The 24718-nt window shown below is 38.8% G+C and overlaps 1 protein-coding gene across 1 annotated transcript in view; it reads left to right on the forward strand.

The window, feature by feature from the left end:
- The window catches only part of THBS2 (thrombospondin 2), a 105598-nt gene extending 91498 nt beyond the window's left edge, over positions 1-14100 (forward strand). Inside the window, exons 18-22 of the mRNA XM_088474333.1 lie at positions 1434-1661; positions 3291-3562; positions 3671-3768; positions 6675-6814; positions 9762-14100. Coding sequence (XP_088330459.1) covers positions 1434-1661; positions 3291-3562; positions 3671-3768; positions 6675-6814; positions 9762-9769 — 746 coding nt within the window. The 3' untranslated portion in view covers positions 9770-14100. The remainder of the gene's footprint in view (positions 1-1433; positions 1662-3290; positions 3563-3670; positions 3769-6674; positions 6815-9761) is intronic.
- Positions 14101-24718: the final 10618 nt, after the last annotated feature.

The raw sequence follows: 24718 nt of genomic DNA on the forward strand, positions 1-24718 counted from the left end.
GGAGAATGACACACTGCAGCACCCGGCTCCTGTCACTGAGGAGGAGCTGCCATTTTGGTGTCACCCCATCTGAGGGTGACATCAGGGTGCAGCCCGCACCCCCCAAACCCCTATAGCGACCCCACTGCAACTCAATACATCTCTTTGTGGCTGCAACATTTGCACATTTTCACATAGCTGCTGCATACAAATTCGCAGCTGCTGTGGCATTAGCGTGCATATCTGGACCAGACACTTTGTACACAATTTGCACTGATGTCCGTCGGTGTTATATTGGTATCGGGAACTGATGATATTCCAAGATGGTGTTGAAATAAGCGTAGTGGCTCATTACAAATCAACAATGCAGATGATACAATACAAGTCATCAGATTACACATTTGCCTTTCATAATAGCTACCAGATTAGATACTGCCTTGTACACTGTCCGTCAGAATTGACTCTTCATTTTACAACTGCTCCTATAATGGGCTATTTATTGTAGGTATTAAATAACAGAGGGAACTCTATATAGTAGCCATCAGAATGAGGAATGAGCAGACAGGGGACCATTTTATCAGGTTGTAGGAGACTTTACGATTCTTTATATAATCATGCAAATACTGTCTTCCTGTGACCTACAACAATCTGTTTGGCGTCAAGTAAACCCATCAAACCCACTGATTAGTCTTGAAAACCGCAGATCTACAAATCATAGGTTGCCTGCTTTAATGTAAACTTTAACAATTGGCTATTTAGCTTTTGTGAATGCTAAGAGTAAAAGCTTTTTGTAACTGCTAGAACAGCCAGGATATATTTATGACCAATCCACTAATCAGCACTTTTGTCTCAATATGATTACTAGGAGGATCTCTTGCTAAATATTTCAGTTTTTGGTTTCTCTGTCTTTTAGCATGTATTACAACTTTCCTCTGAGAGATACTCATTTTTCACCTGCAATCACATATAGCCTTAAGCTTACTTTCTGATTTACTGTATCTTGATCCTGATAGGGAAGCCACAATAGTATGCGCTTGATATTAAATATCCATCATGGAATGTTGCTGCAGGCAACCGTGTCATGGATAAAAGACCCAAGCCGGTCATTGCTAAATTACATACCTTGCAGCATGCCAGAATATAATGAACCAGGGAGATCAGCCTTTTTATCCGTTATCCCTGCCAAGATTACTCACAGCAAGACACAAAGATTAAAAGTACTTTCTTGTGATAGACTGAACCACAGACTTTTATGTGAAGTTAAATGAACTGGGATTAATATTTTATTTCTACTTTAAACTGGAATGTTTTCAACTGCATATTGACAGTGGTTGGATGAGGTAGAAGAAAACATTCACCCTTTCCATTTTGTATGCAGTGACTTTATCAAATTATTCTGTGTTATGTACTGTAATAATTAAGGGTAAGCGTTCTCCAAAATATTTTTCTTACAGGTGATGGGCGAGGTGACGCCTGCAAAGATGATTTTGATAATGACAGCATTCCCGATATCTATGATGTTTGCCCAGAGAATAGTGGGATTAGTGAAACTGACTTTAGGAAGTTCCAGATGGTTCCCTTGGATCCAAAGGGGACAGCACAAATTGATCCCAATTGGGTTATTCGCCATCAGGGCAAAGAACTGGTGCAGACTGCCAATTCTGATCCCGGTATAGCTGTAGGTAAGTACATTTAATATTGGGCGTGTCCCAATTTATAGCAGTGCTTGTTTAAAAACATTCCAAGTGGTGTTTCCACTTACTTTCTGCTCCAGAAAAGCATATTGTCCTTTTTTCAAGTATTTATAAAAATACATTGTAGTGTACAGATGTGTCCATCCACATACTATACCCCCATTTTCAAATAAGTCGCAAAGTATGCGGCGATCCCTTACGCAAGAAAAATGGCTCCGGTGTCTCAGTTCTTGCGTCCATTCTGGATGATCACAGCTTTACTCAGGACTGTTAACATCAAAGCATCTGTGACTGTTGTATGCAGATGCTTGGATTTGCAAGGACTCCTGTGGTCATCTTAATATATATCCCGGGACCTGCAACGTTTGCATATTTTCGCACAGGAGCTGCGTACAAGATCTAAATTGCGATGACATTAGCGTACAACTCTGAATAAGTCTCTAAGTACTGTGTTTAGGATTAGTGTATTTTTATCGTAAAGGAATTGGTATATACCGTAGTAGCAGATTAAGCATAAACGATACGGGCACAAGTCATTCATATACAGTACCAATCCTAAGTACAGTATTTAGTATACCATTAGCTACTTAGTAAACAGTGCTCTATTAAGGGGGTATTTCTCAAAGCCGGGAGAGTGATAACATTGAAAATAAAAACATAACAGCCAATCAGCTCCTAGCTATCATTTTATAAACACAGCCTGCAAAATGTGAATTGGAAGCTGATTGGTTAGTACTTTATCTCGCACAATTTTATCACTCTCCCAGCTTTGATAAATACCCCCTTTAGTGAGTTAAGTCGCAAAATTTTGGAAAAAGTTCTCAAGCACGGGAATAGCTACCCATGGCAGGGCGTCTAAGTCCTGCCAGGTGTCTCACGCCATATGGCAAAAAAAAGATAGGTGTACAGTATGAGGACGTATTTGTAACATTCAACTTAATGCATCTTGTCCTACATTCTTCAACTGAAAATACGGGACAGGATACATTAAGTTTAATGTTAAATTAATACAGTAGCAATGATGTGATCACACAAATATGGATGTAAATGACAGATATCAGCAGTGGCGGCTCCAGAGGTGGGGCTGGAGCGCAGTCTAAAATTCAAACAGCTATACCAACTGCCAACCAAAACACTGCCAAACTTCACTGGCCAGGATTCACTGGCAGTTGGTGTGAGTCCTCTATTTGAATTTTGAACTGTGCTGCAGCCCCCTCCCCCTCCCCCTCTGGAGCTGCCACTGGACATCAGTATGTTGTTTTGCATAGACTTATACAGTTATTGCTTTCTTTACATAGTTTAATTTGTGTGAATGACAATCATGCTTGCTGTCCCAGAATGTCCAGGAGAGTCCTGAATTTTGAGTGGCTCTCCCAGACTCCTGAAAGAGTGAGCCAAGCACCCACATGCCGCTCAGAGGCATTAAATTACATAATTGTGGCCCCGCACCCCGGTAAAATTCTGTATATTTCTGGTTAGAACAGAGTAGGCAGAGCCTCGATACTGTATCTCCCCCAAACCTCAGATATTGTTGTCCTCCCCGGGACTCTCCTAGAGGGGGCTTTTTAAAAGTCAGCTAGCATGATATAATTAAATATTGCTTTAATTTTCCCATAGGCTTTGATGAATTCAGTGCAGTGGATTTCAGTGGAACATTCTATGTGAACACAGACCGTGATGACGATTATGCTGGCTTTGTGTTTGGCTATCAGTCCAGCAGCCGGTTCTACGTGCTCATGTGGAAGCAAGTCACACAGACATATTGGGAGGATAAGCCGTCTAGGGCATATGGTTACTCTGGGGTGTCTTTGAAAGTTGTCAATTCCACAACAGGCACTGGGGAACATTTGAGAAATGCTCTGTGGCATACTGGAAATACACCAGGAGAGGTATAGCTGAATTTACTGTCTAGAAAAAGTTACACAGAATTAAACTATTTAGTATATTTGTAATTTGTATTACTTTACATTTACTGAAAGTGAATTTAATATTTCTAGGTAAGGACATTGTGGCACGATCCCAAGAATGTTGGTTGGAAAGACTATACTGCTTACAGGTGGCATCTGACTCACAGACCAAAGTCTGGTTTTATTAGGTAAACCATTATTCGCATATGACATATTACAGTATATACAAAGGGGTTTATTTACTGATTGTGCAGTAACTTCTAGACACCGTTCAGCAATGAGCCTAAAGCTGGGTACACACTGACAGATATATTGGCCGATCAATTGATCGGCCAATATATCTGGTGCCCGTCAGCCAGTGTGTACTAGTGATATATCTGTGAATTACGTCGTTCATAGACATATCGCATCGGCTGTGCTGCACAGCCGATGGACAGATATATCTGCCCATCAGCAAGTGTGTATGGGCAATTAGCCGATCGCCCATACACATGCAGCGGCAGCCACGGGGAGGGGGGCCTGAAAGATGATGTTCGTTCAGTGTATATATAGTTATGAACGACCATCATCTACAGATATATCTGTACAGCTTTAGTCTATGGATAGATAATTAAAATATGTGCCTTATTGTCTACTAGAGGTTACTGTACGTTGCATTTTTAGACTTGTTACTAAATAGCCCCCAATATAAAGTGTATTTTCATTAGGTTAAGGGCAGTGTTAATTCTTCCTAAGATTTGCTCATTAATTACACTCCAATATTCAACATATACAAATATAATCAATTATGTAAATACAGGGGTCTATTTATTATTGTTGGATAGAGGGTAGTGATAACTATCATGATATGTAACGCTGAATATCGCAGTAATGTATAATGAAGTATAAGTTACTTTTTCACCATGCCAGCTAGACCCCGGGCAATAAACCCTTCTTGTTGTAAGGAGGAAGTGCTATGTGCATGCTCAAAGCACTTTTACCGGCGTTGGATCTAGCGGGTTCCGGATGAAAGGTCAACAGTAAAAAGGTTGACAAAATATGTCGACACCAGATGGTCGACAGTCAATAGGTCAACATGTACAAAAGGTGGACAGATACAAAATGTTTTTTTTTTAAGGGTTATGCTGGCCATACACGGTGCGATGCACCGTGTAGTGCGACTGCCGATCCGTCAGCAGACGGATCATGCTGTCACTGCCGACATTCGTGCGGTCCCCGCAGACCGCACGATATGCCGGCTCCCCCCTCCACCATTTGAATGGGATCGTACACGCATCCCAGGTCAGATAGTTTTGCAGGAAGACCTGGGGATGCAATGTACGACCCCGCGGGAGCACGCAGCACGATATCAGGTACAATATCATACCCATACACGGCACGATATAGCACCTATATCGTGCCGATCCGTCGGATCGGTACAAATATCATGCCGTGTATGGCCAGCTTTAGGGTTAGGCACTTACTGGAGGGTTAGGGTTAGGCACTAGGAGGGACGGTTAGGGTTAGGCATTTACCTCGACGGATAGGGTTAGGCACTAGGAGAGATGGTTAGGAACCCTGCGCGTTAAGCCACAGAGGGTGGATTTTTCCTCTCAGACTCAGGAGCTGCGAGTAAAAGACTCCTGCATTTAATATACAGGTAAACCCATAAATTCCAGCACTTTGTGCAGAGCCTTTGGGTTAGCGTGTGTTAACCCAGGCTTTACCACGCAGGGAAAATGCTGAATAATTGAATAGCTCCAGATGTGAAACCCGGAGCACGGCAAATCCCCCCCACTGTGTACACTGTACAGTACATAAACATTACTTGTCTCAAATGAAGGCGTTTTACTTTTAGATCTTTCAAACATGAAGGAAACAAGGAAAAAGCCAGAAAAATATATGAGTATTAACTTTAAAAAAAAGTAAAGTGCTCAGGAATATTGAGATGCATCAAAATTGTGGTTGTCAGGGTATTAAAAAAGTGCTTTGAAGGTGGCAGGTCAGCGTGCAGTCAGATAGAATGAAAAAAGAGAATTACAGATAATGGCTATAAATGTATTTATTTGTGTAATAATAAAACAACAAAAGTGGCTCACAGTGGGACATTTTCTTTAATATTCCCCTAATGCTCTCCCCCCCCCCCCAATACTATGGGCAAATAGCATAATATCGGATCAATTCACGATTTCTCTGCTGCTGGGACAGCTGCTCGGAAAAGCATCTGTCCCTGCAAGCACTAACGCTGACAGCTATATCTCTAATTAGTAGTGGCGTAACTTTACACTGCCAGGACTGAGCTGGCAGTGTTTGTGTGGTACACAGACGGAAAGATCCCATCAGGTTCCAATTCACAGTCCGTACCTCCTTCCCATAAGAAGGAATGGGGCTCTGGGAACCAACGCCATGACCTGTGTGATGAATACCTCTAGTACTTTGACTTGTTGCATCCAATACCTTTAGGCTATATTCACCGGGGTCCGCAGGAGGAGTCAATATGATGAAACATAAGGTTTTTTTTTTCGTATTATCGTGTTCATTTTGATGTACATTCACTATATGTATATATAATATATATATATATATATATATATATATAGCAAAGTACCACCCACTTTCAGAGAATTCGCCTCACACACATCTAAAACTGAAACTGTAGAACACTACACACCCAAAACTAAGTCTATTTCACCCATTTATCACCTTAACATCTATAAATCTGCTTCTTCATTTATGTTCCACTTAAAGCATTTTCCTCCAACATTGTACGTTGTCTGTTAGCATGCCGTGCATTCCGTAATATAATTACTAAAGTGGAGGCACAAGTAGTAAGTGTTTAGATTATATTTTATGGGGAAGAGCATGGAATAGCTATGGTAACTACTGTAGTAGTTTATTCAGTAGTTTATTGCTTCTAAATGACATACTTTGGCTTTTGGCCCAAATACAATTTAATCTTCAAATTAAAAGACAAAATAAAACATGGTCTGACTTGAAAGCATTTGGAAGGCGGCCAATATAAGTTTTGAAAAAAACAGAGACTATGCTTTGATTATCAATTATGCTTAATCTGGTCCATATCCCCCATATCTAAACTATATTGTTTGCACCGTAGAGTTGTGGTATTTGAAGGAAAACAGATCATGGCAGACTCTGGGCAACTCTATGACAAGACTTATGCAGGTGGACGGCTGGGACTTTTTGTCTTCTCCCAAGAAATGGTCTTTTTCTCTGATCTCAAGTATGAATGTAAAGGTTAGTATTCTGTTTTTGAAATCATACTAGAATTTAGTATTTCTGATCTTCCTGATTTTCCCACTGCACAGACAATTCTACTGAATGCTTCCAGAAGGAGCCATTATGTTTACAGAACAGGTTACCATATGCAAAAACCAGGTGCAGTGACATAAAAATCATGTTTGACTGACAATACCCCAACATGTATAATCAGGGGCGCAAAAAGGGACTGAATTCTACTTACCTGGGCCCCGGTCAGCGAATGCCCCCACTACTCTGCCTACTACCGCTGTGGCCATATCTGTATAGCAGCACAGCCTCAGCGATACATCGGGCAGTGAGAGAGAAGAGACTGCTGCTACAGCAGTATCCTCTTACTGCCCAATGTGCCACAGCACTGTGCTACTATACAGGTGTGGCCACAGCATTAGTGGGCAGAGGAGAGGAGTGTCCCCCTGGAGCCACCCTCCCTATCCCCTGGAGTCGACCCACTGCGCTGAGCGCACTGTGTATAATGTTACAACATATTTAATCCTTCAACTATTTTTATTCTGTTAGACATTTATTAAAGAAATAGCACCAATGACATTCTGTCTACCAATTTCTAGAATGCAACAGAGAGATGATAAATAGAATTGTATTGGTTGCAATAGGTATCGCTACCACTTTTCATTTTAGAAGCCTCAGTAAATTTACCCTTAAAAGTGTAAAGAAATTAAGTTAGGCCCTTGGTAGGGAAAGCTTGAGATTCCAGCTGCTGTCTATACACACTGAACTTACACTGAACGGTGTCTTTTACAATGTGTAAATGGGAAGTCAGTTAAATATGTGCAAGGCCAGTAGCCTGATAAAAAGATAGATCTCAGCCCAGTGCAGACCCAACATCTGAGCCTGATGCCCCTACCCTGCACTGATTGTCAATAATGTATAATTAAAATAGTAGAAGTGGAAAATTAACCTCAATTAATCATCTACAAGTCAGCTGTACTACAGTTTCATCCATAGGCAAAATATTTGTAAGTTAAATTCCCAGACCTGTGTAGGCCACCCATGTTGTGGATCAGATAAAGTGGCTTAATAAGATGTTACACTGTAAAATATAATAAGATAATTATCAGACTACAAGGATTACAACTTTCATTTCTTCCTCTTAAAGCTTAATAAGGCTAGTAGAAATCAGATATTATTTAAAAATAACATATTGGAATGTATTTTAAACCTTAAAGGACAAAATTGTGTAGTACAGTATTTAAGTTTACTAAGAGTAAGCAAAAACCAAACTACACAATTTTACAAGCATCATGCTATAGGAACAGAGCTGGCTAGCACTTGGCTTTGGTCTCTGATCTTACTGGAATTATGGAAACAAGGCCAATCTACAGGATAAGCATTTCATTAATAATTCCATATGTTTGTACAAAGCATTATGTCATCTTTCTATGTACATCCAAGCAATGAGTTCCCTCATAAAGTAACTGTACTACATCTCTGCGGAATTTAGATATTCAACATCTGTTTTCTATCACTATGAATATGATTTTAAAAACACTAGTGTATAATTTATCCTATGATTCCTGGGGGTTTATTTACTAAGGGTCGATTTTAATCGATTTTGATCAATTTAAAATTGTTAAAAATCGATCAACATCAATGTTGTGTTTATGGGAGTAAATTACACATTTACTTATACTTACAATACCAAACCAAAAATTGTCTGTTAGTAAATGTGTGATTTAGAAAAAGAAACACAACATCGATGTTGACCGATTTTTATCTATTTTAAATCAGTTAAAATCGACCTTTAGTAAATATACCCCCTAATATTCCTTCTACTTTGATGTCGTAGGTGTAATTATAAATTTACTATTTGGATGTTATGTTTAGGTAAAATATGCAGATACACATTCCAAATATGGTTTTTCCTTCTCTGACATTGAGTGGCTATTTTTGATTTGTTTGACAAAATTTATATGGGCACACATATATTTAGAATAATATAAATAAATATAATAATATATTATAGGTGCACATATAATTATAATAAAATATGTTAGGATAGCACCTTCTCTAGAGGAGCAGTGTTTTATTCCTTTCCATGGGCGGAAGTGAGATCAGGGAATTCCATGCTGAAGGCTGACTTATTAAATGAATCCTGCAACCAAATGCCAAAATCTAAATTAAATTAAATATTAAACATCAACAGGTGGACACTCCAAATTTTCAGAGGTCTTCCTAAACTAGCAGATGGCTTTAAAAGTATTGTTCATGTACAAAACGAACTGTTCACTCCCATAAAAATGTAGTGGTTAAATATCTGATGCTTCTTTCTATAGAATGTTTAGACACCTTTTCTATGTGTAAGCATATTCTTCCGAGCACATGACCAATATTATTAAACCTTCCAAAGGTATAAATGTGACACATGCAATAAAAAAACAACAGCCCCAGTCCCAATGTACCCTTACTAGTGGCTATTAATTTTTTAAGACTCCAAAGAGTAATTTAATAATTATTTTAAAATAAATTTATTGATGGTAGTTCTAAAGTAATTAAAGAAGATTGAATTGCAATGCTGGAGCCTTTAAATCATATTTTTCTCTTGACATCACTGGGGTTTCCAACACACAACATGAAAATCTACTGGGACTGGGTGTATGCAATAGTAAATTACATCTATCAGTTGAACCCCTTTATAAATAGAAATGTAATATATTCAAATACTGTAGATACACCCTATGAGAAAGTGTAAAAGTGACCCTCAAGTGCTAAGGGTCCTTTAATGGAGAAGCCTGATACCATGACCATGCTAAGTTGAGGGAACTCAATCAAGGGAAATAGAGGAATACTTGAACTGCCAAAAACATACATTTTGAAAAAAAACAAAAATTCTTCCCAGATGCGACAATAACTTCTAAGTAGCAAGTACAAAACTACAAATCATTAACAATACCAATTTTTATTACAGATTTTTAAGATCTAGTTGACGTTATATGAGTACAGTACTGTACATCCTGTGCGACAAAGACACCTCAACTCAACCTAGTACTTCCAACCGTCATTAACATTACCTGGTGTCCTAAGGGAAGGTAATACCAAACAAAACTTCTAAGAACTGAATAGAAGATGAGCAAATTGAAAAATTGAAACACGTCAGAAGAGTGGAGCAAAAATGACTTATTTTACATTCTTTAGGTTTATAAATCAACAGTATAGAGATCAGTGATTTTGTGGAACATTTTCTAATGAAATAATGAATAACATGTTGTTATAATGAAGATGTAATTTATGTCCTCTACTATGTTTTCACTAACTCACTATTTTTTTTATATGCCGGATTTATCGTATTTGAAAGGCAGTCTACATAGCAGGTTTAATAAAATGCTCATCCTCTTCAATTAACTAAGCAGTGCTTTTCAAAAAAACCACGTCATCGAAGCTTTTGGTCGCTGGATTTAATCGGGTAATAATATTAAATGTTGGTTTTGTTTTTAATGTTATTGCTCCTATAAATCCAGTGACCAAAACTGTTGAATATGCAATGGATTTTAAAAGATCTGCTTAGTAAATTTAATTCCTTGTAGTTGATCATTCAGGATTGTGTATTTGTAAAATTTACCAACTCTTTGTTATGTTTGTTTAAAAAAAAAGAAAAGAAACAGAAAAAGTTATATTTTCTAAGGTTCATTGCTGATATGTATTTTAGTAAATGAAAAACATTGTACCTATACCAAATCAGACAACCTGGAATTGTGTACTAATATACCTATGCTATAGCAGCTTGTACAGCAAACAAATAATTGTTAAGCCAAGGATTGGTTTTGATAAAATAATAACCATAAAATCTAGCAAACCGAAGTGTACAAAACTAGCTGTTGTATTATTAAAGATTCATTTGTAAACATATTTAGGTTAATATACTTATATAGGTAAATTAAATTATGTCCTAGCTAATTATTCACTTTCACAACTTTTCAATTGCAAAGCAGTTTATTGATTACACCAGTAAGTACAACAAGGTGAACGTCACAGAAACGCTACATACATATTTCATGTATGTTTTTTGCAAATATTAGACAAATATTCAGAGGCCATGTTTTCACTATAACATTAAAGTAACATAATTTACACAAACATAATTAGTCATTGGCTGCAGTGCAGATGAACCATTTGATGAACTTAGGCTGTTGCCTTGGGTCCCAGTGATTAGGAGACACCTAAAACACTTTATGAGTAATGTAATGTTGCTCCTGCATAATTTTTATTGCTGCCAGTCTTACACAGAGTACCAGCTGATGACAAGAACGAGAAGCAGCCAACAGTTTCTTACATAAGAAGCTACCAGCTACTACTCCTCAATGTCAGTGTTAAGCTGTGAATGTGGCACTTGACTTTGATGTCACTAACAATCATCATAACGAGAGGTGTGTGAGCTCAACTTCTCAGTGTCACGGCGCCCCCTTGTCATGGCTTAACATGCTCAGGGGCGGGGTCTGCCCAGGGAACTGCCCATTTATGGCCCCGCGCCACAATACCAGTTTGAAGAGCAGAAGATACTGTCCCCTCCTCCCACTGCTAAGGTTACAAACAGCGAGTGTGGGTGGCATGCCCACAGAGGTGGCAATGCGTTACTTTTGTAGGAGTACAGCGGCACTGCCTATATCTTGTGTCAAGTCTGAATAATTGCATTTGATGCTACATTTGTCTAGGTCTAGAGTATTTATGAAATCTTTTTGCCATGACGATGGGTATAGCATAAAACTAATAAGTAAATTAACTCTTTTTTTGCTATTTTATTAATTTGATTACCAAGGAGCATAAAGGTTAGTGTTGCGCTGGCAACAGTTTCTTTCTCTCGTAGCTTTTAACTACTTATATAAAGTGTTAAATGGGAACAAATACCTGTATCACAACTATCTCTACCTACAAATGAATTTCATCTGTCATTAATGCAGATGCAGCCATAATGCTTTCTGCCCTTTCTTATTTTACGGTATATCTGTTTCAAGCTAGAAATAAGCCAGAGCCGACCCTAGCCAAATTAGTGCCCTAGGCATGATTTTGGGTGGTGCCCCCCTCCCCGTGGGATCCTGAAAAGGGGTGTGGCCAGCACAGCACAGCACGGTATCAGCACCCACCCTCACCCACCACCACTATCCACGCAGAGCACCCCTCTCCCAGCAGTGAGCACCACAGCACCCCAGCCCTCTCCCAGTTCCAAACTTACTTTACTTGAGCGCAGCCTGCAGAGCTGTCCAACTTAAGGTACAGCAAGACGTGGGCGGCGGACCCGCTTTTCCCATCTCTGGCTGGCAGGCCGCAGCTGTGTGTGATGATTGCAGGAGGCGGCACCCAGAGCTGTGAGGTGTGACTCACTACTCCGAGCTCCACAAAGGCCCATGGTGGAGCAGCCCTCCATCGTCCATTTACTTACAGTCGTGAATGAGCCTCTGCCCATGCGCAGAAGCTCATTCTGCTTGTGTGATGCCCCAGAGCTGGCCCGGCTCTAACCACAAGCCACCATCCAGGTGCTACACCCCTGCAAACAGCTGCCGGCTGTTCCACTGCTGCCCACTCACTGTTTGCTGCTGCCAGGCCCAATCAGATCTGTCAGCTGAGCTCTGATTGTGGACGCTACGCAGCTGCAGTAGCAGCTGTCAGAGTCTCTGCCAAGCCGGCAGCAGGTGCCTCGGCTGTGCCTGCACCAAACCTCCACCGGCCCTAGGCAGGTTTGGATGCCCCTAGGCATTCCAAATGCCCTTGGCATTTGTTTAGATTGTCTTTGCTTAGGGCCGGCTCTGAAATAAGTGAAAACACAACAGACCTGGAAGAGTCTTTGTTTCCATGTATATTATAGAACTACGCCCACTGTGGCATGATTCATAAACCAAAATTACACCGTAGAATCACTTCATAAACATGTCATCTTACCATATTTAACTACTTACAGGGAGAAAGGATGAATATTACCAACATACGTCAGAAAAACAATGGCACTTTATATTTTTTTAGCAACTGCCTGGGAAGGAAAATAGATAACCATAATAAAGTTATTTTCTTCAAAGATAAAAGGCAAAGCTATATATATTGTAGTATTAGATGACCTTCCTCAGGGACAATCACAACCAATTTGATGGTTACTATATATGTTCTTGTGCTGTAAGAATCTAAAGAAGCAATAAGCGGTATCCGTAGCTACACAATATGAGTCTTATAAAGAAAATATTCTCTATTATTGACAAAGGTGAGAAGTTCAGAACTACTGTTTGCACATCTAATTGTGGCTTCACATCACTCAAGAGAACATCTGTAATATTAAAGCAGTTGATCACAACCAGACATTGCCTGCGAGAAAGAGTGTTCTAACCTAACCTTACATAAATGTTACTACAAATAACATTCAAAAATATACACATATGTACAAACAGCCACTGAAGGACACTAACACCACCGTCAATATAGCAGATATCAGAGAACAAAAGCTCGCACTCTACTACATAGCAAATGTAAATATAATGTTAAAATCTCAATTTCCTAGAAGACGGTGGATTGTACATATATAGAACATATGTGAATGTTACTTTTTCTTATTGTATAGGTGTGTGTTGAGGTTTAGAGTCAGATTTAATTAGCCGCAAAGTATGTCACGCAAGTTTACCGCAGGACCTGTAAAACCCACATCCTTGAGGCTTTGCTATTCAATTAGAAATCGGTATTAAGTTAAAGCAGATTTCACTGGGATTTATAGGGGCCTATTTATCAAAAAATATTTGTGGGATTTCCCCGAAAACACATGTTTTCATGGGATACCCGCAAATATTAAGGATCCCCATCCATTTCCGACAACAGCCGCGGTCCCCATAGTTTTTTATGGGGGCTGCAAAGCTGTCATATTTACCAAGCATTCCAGAGTTTAGCCCCAATAGTATAACACCATTGCCATATGGCGTTACCTTATAATAGACTATGGGCTACTTGTTTGCAAAGGTCGCCGCACATGCGTGCTCCCGATATAGAAAGGACTGTCTCAAGGACAGGCTTTTTTTGGATAACATCAATAAGAAATTCTAATTATCACGTCTGAAACCCAATAGTAAATATGCCCCATAGTGGCTTTTAGTTTGCACCTCCAGACTTGGTGATTACTGTGACAAAGTCCTTATTTTAATATAGAAATGCCAGGACATAGTACCCCTCCCACTTATTAATAAGGTATTTAGAGGTGTTTAAATAATAAAATATGTAATTGGGTGCTGTAAGTTTTTTTTTTTTAACCCATACAGCAGTGGTTACCAAAAAGTTTTGAATCACAATGCTCTAGAGTATCAGCATTTTTAATGACACCAAAAAATTTCTTATTGAAAATTCAGCAAAGATGATTAAATTAGGTATATTGTGCTTATCTATTTATGTGGTGGTGGACAGGGTTGCACTTCTGTATGTCCACATATCTTATTATAGGTAAAACCAGTGCTGATGGCTGGTAATCACATTGACTTATTCCATATGGTTCTGGACCACCAATCCGAGGCACCCCTGCAAATGTCCCACGACACCCCGGTGTGCCACGGCACCCAGTTTGAGAACCAGTGCCATACAGTATTTCACAAATTTGTATGTAAACACTTAAAAATCACACAGAGACATTTGAATGTACATCAAAATAAGCACTATTTGTCTAAGCACTTCTATTTGCTGAAATACAATTGCTGGTTGTCTATTTTCATTCATTAATAAAAAGTTGCCACTTATTAGGGGTTCAGGTTGGTTTCCTCACTCTTTCATGTATTTCACATAGTTCCACTCCGCAGAGTAAATGGAAGACATCAGTGTTTTGCCTACGAATGTTCAGATTTTTGGGGCTAAATTATCCAACTATATATATGGAAATGAATGTGTGACGTCACAGTATGGCTAATTTAATCTGGCCCTTAGTCTATGTTTAAACAACTTTCATTCAAGTCCAGCATTTTAGGTGGAAATAATAGGCAAGGTATGGGGATCTGGTTTACACCTTGCCATGCTGCAAACTCATAGATAAAGGGTTCCAAATTACAATTCCATTGCTACTTTAAAGAAAGGTATTAACGTTCACTTATACCCCTTTTACACCAGAGCTGTTATTGCAGGGTTAACCCGGGTTGCTTCTAGGTGTAAAAGGGGCCAGGGTTGGATTCCTTGGTCGAGTGACCCGGCAATCCATCCCAGGTATCTTGCAGGGCTTAATACAGGAACGACTCGTGAAACCCTGCAGTGTAAACGGGTAACCCGGGTCATCCGATCTGGGTCCCGTTTACAACATGGGGACTTCCTGGTTGCTCAGCGCTTAGAGATGATGTCATCTCGAAATGCCGGGAGAAGTGTTCCACTGCACCCATGTGCAGTGTGAACGCCGCCGACGGGAGTAACCCGGAACGGTGCCGTAGTGGCAAAGGGGTGTGTCCAGGGTCTGACCCGTTTTGGAACTGTGTTCCAAATCTTGGGTCAGACCCTGGACTTAGGTGTAAAAGCAGTATTACAACTGCTGTAGTGGATGGATATATATATATATATATTTTTTTTTATATACATATACACACACATCTCTAACTAACCACTGCCTGCTAAATTATGCCATGCACAACTTTGTAAAGGAAATAGGTATGTTAAATTCTGTTAAAAATAAGTGATTTCACAGCACATGCTAAATTAATAGTGACTGTTTCATTCATCCAAGTAATTTTTGTAGTTACATAATACCAATGTACATAGGAGTTTTTATGCAATGATAGTGAAATAACTCAATTTATTCTAGACAGAGACAAGGTATCAAGCAATATAATCATTTTTATTGAAGATATGCAAAGTGTTTTTAATTCAAAACATTTACAAAGATTATTTGATGAACAAATACTGTAGGATGTAATAATGGAATTGTGTTATATCTGTCACTAGTTAAATTAATAATTTCAACCCACAGTTTTTCTTTTTAATTGCTTTTTTTAATGCCATGAACTTTGCATTCTGAATTTATTGCACATTTATATAATTATTATGGATCCATGTGTTGTATTTTATTGTCATGTCTGCAACTTCTTCTATCAACAAACTCCATTAATTCATTAAATGTATGCATTGTAATTGATGTGGAGTCTATTTGGGGTTTGTTCCACAAAGTACTGAGTGGAACAAAAGATGTTAATATTAGTCGGCTGTGCTATTTTTCTCCTTGTAAATTATTTATGTTTTTTTTTTCTTTACTTATTTTTAGCTTTGTTTAAGGTTTTATTTTATATTTTTTTTAAGAAAGTAAATTTGTTTTGACAAAGAATGTAAATAATAATTTATTTGTTTATGTGGACAAAGCTTACAAAATACTTAATTTAGCCAGAAACAATCTTTCTTTTTTATATCTTTTTCAAATATTCATAATAGGAAATAAACTACAAACAGAGGTTTTAACAAAATATTTCTCTAGTAGTAAAATTATTTCTTTTGGGTGCAATTTGTTAATTTTTCATTACAGCTGCGTCTTCTTACTGTAGATATTATTTACCCTAATTCAATTATATAATACATACACATCAACTACTGTATATTTGCGTAATAAATTTCTGTTCCATAATAAGTATTTCTTGAAGAATATGAAGGAACCACTGAGTTGCACATTCTGTCCCACTCCACTGTGCACATTACATAAATATTTGTTCACACCTGGATCTGCAGACCTCTTATATTTAAATCCTGCCCACCTAGGCAGCATTGCGATTGTCACTCTAAGAAGTATAACATTGATTTTATTATGAACATTTTTAGATCAGAAGGAGGTTAATATTATTTTTGTAATATATTCAGTGTGGTTTATTTTTTACGTTTACTCATAACGAATGTACCCTTGTGCAACTTAACTTCATGTATAAGTCTGCTTCTATTGCTTTAAATAGCACATTCAGAAAATGGACCTTCTTCTCTGGTGGGGGGATAGGGTGCGCGATTCGCTAGGAAGGAAGACAGGCTGTGTCCGGACCTCCAGGCAACCAGTGAGAGCTATAAAGAAGAGTGATAAATGTTTGCGATCCACACTACACCCAGCAGCTGATAACCTGCGTGATCTTCACCAATCACAAACAGATATGCACATAATAATAAAAGTGGTTAAAAGCTCTTTGGTTAAGGTGCAGGTGCAATATGTCCAAATAAATAAAACGATGTTTAAAACAATATTATGTTTCAATAGTCACTTTTTGTAGTTCAATTATTGCATAGGTTCCAATCAGGGACCTTTTCATGAAAGGCACAGTTTAACAGCATATAGGGGTATTTATGCTCCCCCTATTAAGCAGTACCTCTCCCAAGTTCAGGATCTGAATGGCAGCACCCAGGAACAACACCACCGCATTTCAACCAGTATGTGGTCTTTATCAAGGTACTACTTAATAGGGGGAGCATAAATACCCCTATATGCTGTTAAACTGTGCCTTTCATGAAAAGGTCCCTGATGGTACGCGACCATTTTTATTGATATTTTGTTTTTAATAAATGTTAAATGGTTTTACACTATATATCTTCCCCACTCTTGTCTTTTATGGCTTATTGACACTGAGGGGTAAAGGTGTAAGAACCAAGTGAAGAGACCAGGTTATTTTAACTCCACAGAAGAATCAATATTGGAACCTATGCAATAATTGAGCTACAAAAAGTGACTATTGAAACATAATATTGTTTTAAACATCATTTTATTTATTTGGACATATTGCACCTGTACCTTAACCAAAGCGCTTTTAACCACTTTTTATTATTAACCAGTGAGAGCTGTGTGGGGAGGAAGGGGTCGAGGCCTCCTTTAACCCTCACTGTATCTGTGCTAGATGGACATTTAAGTCCATTATATAATAAATGTCAACATTCCTTTGTGTATCTACTGAGTTAATTTTCACTACAGTGATCAATGGTGTATATTGGGTGCAGGGCAGGCGATGCCCACATCCGTGTCAAGGAAGCCACATGCCGCCCACCCTGTTACCAGAGCAGGGTTTGACATAACCACCTAGCTGTAAGACACAGGGGTGCTGTGAATGTAGGGACAGGAACCAATTACCCAGTCCCAGGCATGCCAGGGGGCTGGGCATGTGCAAATGCACGTTCTTCTTTACTTTTTTTTATAGTTATTCATTTCCATGACCTGTTGAGGGGGTCTGGTCATTGTGCCCAGTGCTGATGACTGGGCCATAGATGGCTGACAGTCAGCAATTCAGTCACTGGTGTGGAGCTGTTGGTGATGAAGATGCCAGTATTTCCTAAATAGAATGAATGAAAGTCCGCACAGACCTTAAATAACCATCATCCTTCCCCAATTATACAAAATTATATCTAATTGTACTGTACAGAGGAGGTGCACCCGGAAATATACATAGACGTTAATTAACAAGGAAGAAACAAGTATTCCCAATAAGAGGCACTCATGGATTGATATTTAAATATCTTTGAATCAAAAAAGTGGCCCCCACTAATTTCAAAACATAACTTTTATTACATCTTTACAATCAAAACAGCTAGATATTATTTATAGATTTTTAATTTTATTTCAAATAGTGTAGAATGTGGTTTAAAACCAGTGTTTTCACACATATATAATAAATATTTAATTCTAAAGTATATCACATCTAATAATTGCTTTACAGCATTAGAATCGTGTTTAGTAGAGTCAGAATATCCAAATTGTTATTCCTTATTTATAATAAACATATTCTGAATTGTCTATATGCCTCATTCATTGGTGCTGAATAAATATAGCCTAAGTTTTTATTTATTAAATGTTCTATTTTGTGAACAATTTATCTATGTACTTGCTGGTCACACATATATATACTATTTAGTGTTAGTGATTACCAATAATATATCCACACTGAATAATTAACACCAAGAAATAGCAAATATTAAATATTCCTTAGTGGATTAAATCCACAATATCCTTTCTTGATGTAAATTGATCAATCCTTTCTCTATCAAGAGACTCAGGGGGTCATGCAGACCCGTTCGCGAGCGCAGGACGCTCGCAAGCATGTCGGTTGCCCCAATGCGAATGCACACGATGGAGGGAGCTCCGTCGTGCGCATGCGCGAGACCCGGATAGCGACGGGCTCTCCGTCGCTCCGGGTCTCGCACCAAAGGGGGCGTGCTGTCGATGTTGATTGACAGCACGCCCCCTTTGGTGGGCGTGCCGGGGGCATGGCTGCCAGACGGAGGCGTTCCCATGGGAACGCCTACCGTCTGAAGTCGGCCCCACTGACATCACTAGTGATGTCAGTGGGAGTGATTTTGGCTCTGATAGAGCCAAAATCACTCCAGGGCTTGCGGCAGCGAGACCCTACCGCAGGGTCTCCGTCGCAAGCCCAATGGTCGCGATGGTCTTGACCATCGCGACCATCATCATGGACGCTCGCATAAGCTGTGGGTTGTAACCAACAGCTATGCGAGCGTCCATAAGGCCGCTCCATTTTCATGTAGGAGGGCCCTGATTCAGAGCGAGCGCTCTGGTCAGAGCGTCCGGCTCTGAATCAGGCCCTCAGCACAATTGTCTTTTTAATTAATAGTATGTCTTGTATTCAGCTGCAGATTGGTACAATTGAATCTAAATGTGCTCTCACATCTGTTACAATTAATTATGTATAACACATTTATAGGTTAAATCCATACCACTGCTGGACTGCAGTTAATAATGGTAACAGGAACAGCTTCTAACAAGTTTATCACTATGGGCTCTATTTATCAACATTATTTTTACTAAAATAATGTGAAAAAGGGTGTTTTCACACCCTTTTCACATTATTTTAGTATCACCTATAGTTATTACAAGGCTATAGGAGTAGAATTCGTAAAATTCTACTCCAACCCCTAAGTATCACTTATTTTTAGTAAAGCAGATCGCATTTCCCATAATTGTAATGGGAAATGTGATCTGACCATAGTTACTAAACATAAATGTGAAGAAAATATCGGGGGAAGCCCTGTGATAATAACGCCACCTGGAGGTGGCGTTATTCAGGGTCTCCCCCGGTTACCGGACTCCTGCCCTGCTCTAACGGGGAGAGCAGAGCCAGGAGTCGGTCCCTGTAATCAGCTGTGTGGTCTAACAGACCGCAAGCTGATTACTGTAAAAAAAAAGAAAAAAAAATTTGTAAAAAAAAAATGTCTTACCTGACTCCAGGGTGATCGGGCCTACGGTGATGTCTCCCCTCCGGTCAGCTGGTCTCCCACAGTGCACTGCTGCCCGGTCATCAGGTGATCGGGCCCCAGTGCAGTATGGGAGATACACTCGAACTGCAATGCGAATACACTCGATAATATCACACTACGATCTGCATTACCAATGCGGATTGTAGTAAATAGAGCCCTAAGAGCGGGATATGTAGCAGGATCACACCTTATATCATTCTCTTTTCTCCATAAATATGGCTCTAGTATAATAGCAAGTCCTGCTCTCTACCACCACTACTCGTTAGCAGAGGCAATCATATATTATATCACGTAAGCAATGTTTAGTGGAAAACACATACTGTATTTGAAAGCACACAGGGCACGATATACACCCCGTGTCCTGCGGCGTCCTGATGAGCATTTCGCTAATGAAACTTAGTCATAGGTTCAACCCGACTGTCGGGTTGTATGATACTTTATCCTAGTTCTAGGCCAATCCGCTCTCAGGATTATGATTGACACATTTCTAAGCCAATGAGCTTGTCCTGTCAGATTACTCACTGGTTGTCTCGCTTCCACTAGAAAGACTATGAGAACGGGAACATATGGAAATGTAATACCTAATACAGCCAAAGTTAGCAACTGTATATGGCAGTAAATTATGATTTTAATATTTAGATGAGATTATCAGATTATTGGTTATGAAGTATAAATATTGGGAATACCATTCGTGAGTGAGAGATCGCAAATTCATATTTAAATATTAATATTCTGTTATTCTGTGATATAGTGATCTACTATTAATGTTAAATAAATATACCAAACCTTTTATAAGTGTTTTAAAATTATATATAGATAAATATACAATTTTTAGACATGCCACTAATCACCATCTAATGTTATATATCAAGATTTTATTAATCAATCCCTATAGTCTCTTATTATAATCTAAATATATATTAACCCATAGTACTATATCTTTATCCTAAAAATATATATAAGTGTAAATATTTCATTGTATTATGATAATAATACTCCAACTAATAATTAGCCTGATATTTAATATTCTTATCCTATGAAAAAATAGCATATATTTCTGCCTATAAGTAATATTTAGCAGGTAATAAATATGTACAAAGCACTGCTGTGGTGAAAGGAGCATTGCACTGTAATAATATTTACCCCAGTGGTGGCTATCGCTCCAGGGATTCGGTACTCCTTTCACTCACAGTTTTGCATCAAAATGGTTTGTTGCTTGTTGTCCTTTGTGTTATATTCCTCTAGTTGTAGCATGTTATATTTCTCTTTGTGGGGAGATGTATAAACCTTTTAAAAAGATTTCAGTGACTGTGGAAGTTCAACTTCCAACATGGCACATCTAGGAAATAAGAGTGGCTCTGCAGTGGCAGACAAGATAGCAGTTTAATAAACTATAAAAATGTTTATTGTCTACTCAAAAAGACAGTCAGCAATGCCCCAATCAGTGCATAATGCAAAGAAAAGAGGTACAAGATGGAATTATCCTTGGGCCCTCCCACCGACCCTTCTGTTTTATATATTAAACAGGGCATGCACAGTTTAACAAACCAATCACTTTAGCGACAGGGACTGCCACTTGTGGCTGAAGTGATTGGTTTGTTTGAGCCCACACAAAACAAGCTACTAATGGGTTTAAGCATGGGCAGAACTATAGGATATAATGGAGGCGCCTGCAGTCCTACGTATATATATATATATATATATATATGTATAAAGTCCAGTATTAGTCCACACTCACGTCTGAAAATCCAATTGCTGGGGTAGCCACCCAAATGGGATCACCTGTATCCCTGCATACAAAAAATGAACAAAGGGGGTGCACTCACCAGTCTTCTAAAATGAGTTTTTATTTCATCTTTTTAAAAAAATTTTACAGCATCATAGTAAAGCTCCGACGTTTCGGTCCTAGCCATGGACCTTTGTCAAGGTACAATTCCAAGTAGTACTTTGCATCAATATATACCTGAGTACAATTAAGAGACTCCTCATCACAATCATGTGAGTGCAAACAATACAAACATATAGAGACATGAAGACATCATTTGTAATTGTGCAATAATGCCAATCAAAGAATAACTAAAAAATGAAAAGTAATGAAAAAAAACATGTTAACAGACATATATAAAAACAAACCTTACAGGTATAATCGAGCTGTATCCCCCGCTAGCGTGCATGTCAACTCCCCAAACTTCCTGCCAAGTGGAACGCAAGTCGGTACCATTTCCTGTCAAATGGCACGCATGCTAATACAGCAGTCATGACAACCGCTGATAAGGCTTCCTGCACTTCATCCGTCGATGCTAGCGCCCGGAGCAATCAAATCACAAAGTAATATACAAGAACACTAGGGACCCGGTGACGCAGACAAACAAGTATACGTCACCATATAACCCATTAATTTAAATGAAGATGTAACTAACAGAGTTTTCATATATTGACTCATCAAGCTAATATCAATCAGGCAGTCGACATGCACGTCCATCAAAAAGACGCAGCCTGTAAGCAAACCAATGATAAACACCTCCTCATAGATAATATAATGATAGGACAATGTCTATCCATCTGGATTGAATTACATATGCCTAAATTATAATGTATACAAAAACATGGTTTGTCAACATGTGTGTCGACATTTTTTAAAATTTTTTTTAATTATAAACATAACCAAATTTAGACACATTAAATAATTAAAAATAAATAACAAATAAACAAACTCCATAGGAAACCCACATTGCCACAACACTCGAAAAAACAAAAAATAAAAAATCAAAAAAAATTGTATCATTACAAAATCTGATGATGCACCCCCACTTGAGATCCAAAATACTTTAATCCAAAAACATCCCAAAGTGTATAGCTTCATTAAGGCCGCGAGGGTGGACCGTATCCAATTTATGTATCCACATCGCTTCTCTCTGGAGCAAGAGTTTGGCCCAATCGCCTCCTCTCTTGGGTGGAGGCACCCAATCGATAATTATGCATCTCAATGTTGCTAAAGCATGCTGTGTTTCAAGGAAATGTCTTGCTACAGGTTTATCAGAAGAACCATTAACAAGCGCGGCTCTAATAGAGGATCGATGGTTAGCCATCCTCTCACGAAGTGGACGTATCGTCTTGCCAACATAGACCAGAGAGCACGGGCACACCAATAAGTAAACCACATGGTCAAAGGTACAGGTGACTCGATGTCGAATGTAGATCTTGGTACCTGTGTGTGGGTGATGAAAAAATTGCCCCACCATCATACTCCTGCATGTAATACAATTTACGCATCAAAAGCATCCTGGCTTCACTTGGTTCATCCAAGTTTGAACAGCCACAGCCTTTGTTCTATCAGGACGCATTAGTCTGTCCTTTAAATTCTGGCCATGCTTGAAGCTCATCAATGGTCGTTTAGGTATACAATTTTTTAAAACAGGATCTGTAGCAATAATATCCAAGTGCTTAACCACTGCATTACGGACAATCGAACCAGCAGAGTCAAATGCTGTAGTAATTACAAAAGGATCCTCAATTTTAGATCGCTTTTTCGCATTATAACCTTCACAAAAAATCTTTTTGGCCTTTTGTAAACATATATTCAAATTTTTCAAGTTATATCCTCTTTCAAGGAAACATTGTCGCATCTCACCGATCTGGACATCTGCCATCTCAGGATCAGAATTGTTCTGAAAAACTCGTAAGAATTGTGAAATTGGCAAATTTCTCTTAAGAGCAACTGGATGATGACTTTTGTAGTTTAAAAGCGTATTACGGTCGGTGGGTTTCCTATAGAGTTTGTAGCCATAGCCAGCATCAGTGACAAAAATAGTAATGTCCAAAAAATTAATTTTGACACTATCATAAGTCATGGTAAATCGTATTGGCGAATCTAGGTGATTAAGACATTCCAACATTTTCAATAAAGAATCCTCAGAATCCTTCCAGATCAAAATAATATCATCGATAAATCGACGGTAAAAACCGATACTATCTCCAAACGGCAGAATCAGGTAATTTTTTTCGTACAAATCCATATAGATGTTTGCATAGGCTGGCGCGATATTACTGCCCATCGCCATCCCCGCCGTCTGGAGATAGTATCGGTCACCGTACCGAAAATAATTACATGTTAATGTCATCTCCAATAACTCCATTAGAAACTCAATGGGTGGAGATCCCACATGTGTATTCAAGAGAGCCATCCTAACTGCCATCATTCCCTCCGTGTGGGGAATCACAGTATACAACGACAATACATCGAGACTGGCCAAAAAACCATTATGTATTAAAGGTAAAGATCTCAATTTAGTAATCAGATCTTGTGTATCCCTAAGGTAGCTGTCAGTCCTAATGACACATTTCTGGAGAAAGCTGTCAAGATACTGGGCAATTGGAGAAAACAAAGAATTGAGTGCCGAAATTATCGAACGTCCAGGCGGATGATCAAGGGATTTATGGATCTTGGGCAGTAAATACAAAATCAGACATATCGGATATTCCGTTGTCAAAAAGCCAAAAATAGCTTCATTAATCCAACCATTCTTTAACGCACCATCCAAGACCAAATCCAATCTGTTTTTAAAACCCACTATCGGGTCACCAGTTAACAATCGATAAGTACCAGTATCTGACAACTGTCTCCTTACTTCAGCGTCATAATCAGTAGTGTTAAGCACAACCACTGCCCCGCCTTTATCCGCTGTTCTAATCGTAATTTGCTAATTTTTA

The sequence above is a fragment of the Taudactylus pleione genome, unplaced genomic scaffold (assembly GCF_031769625.1).
Source record: "Taudactylus pleione unplaced genomic scaffold, aTauple2 ptg000154l, whole genome shotgun sequence".
NCBI classification, from domain to species: domain Eukaryota; kingdom Metazoa; phylum Chordata; class Amphibia; order Anura; family Myobatrachidae; genus Taudactylus; species Taudactylus pleione.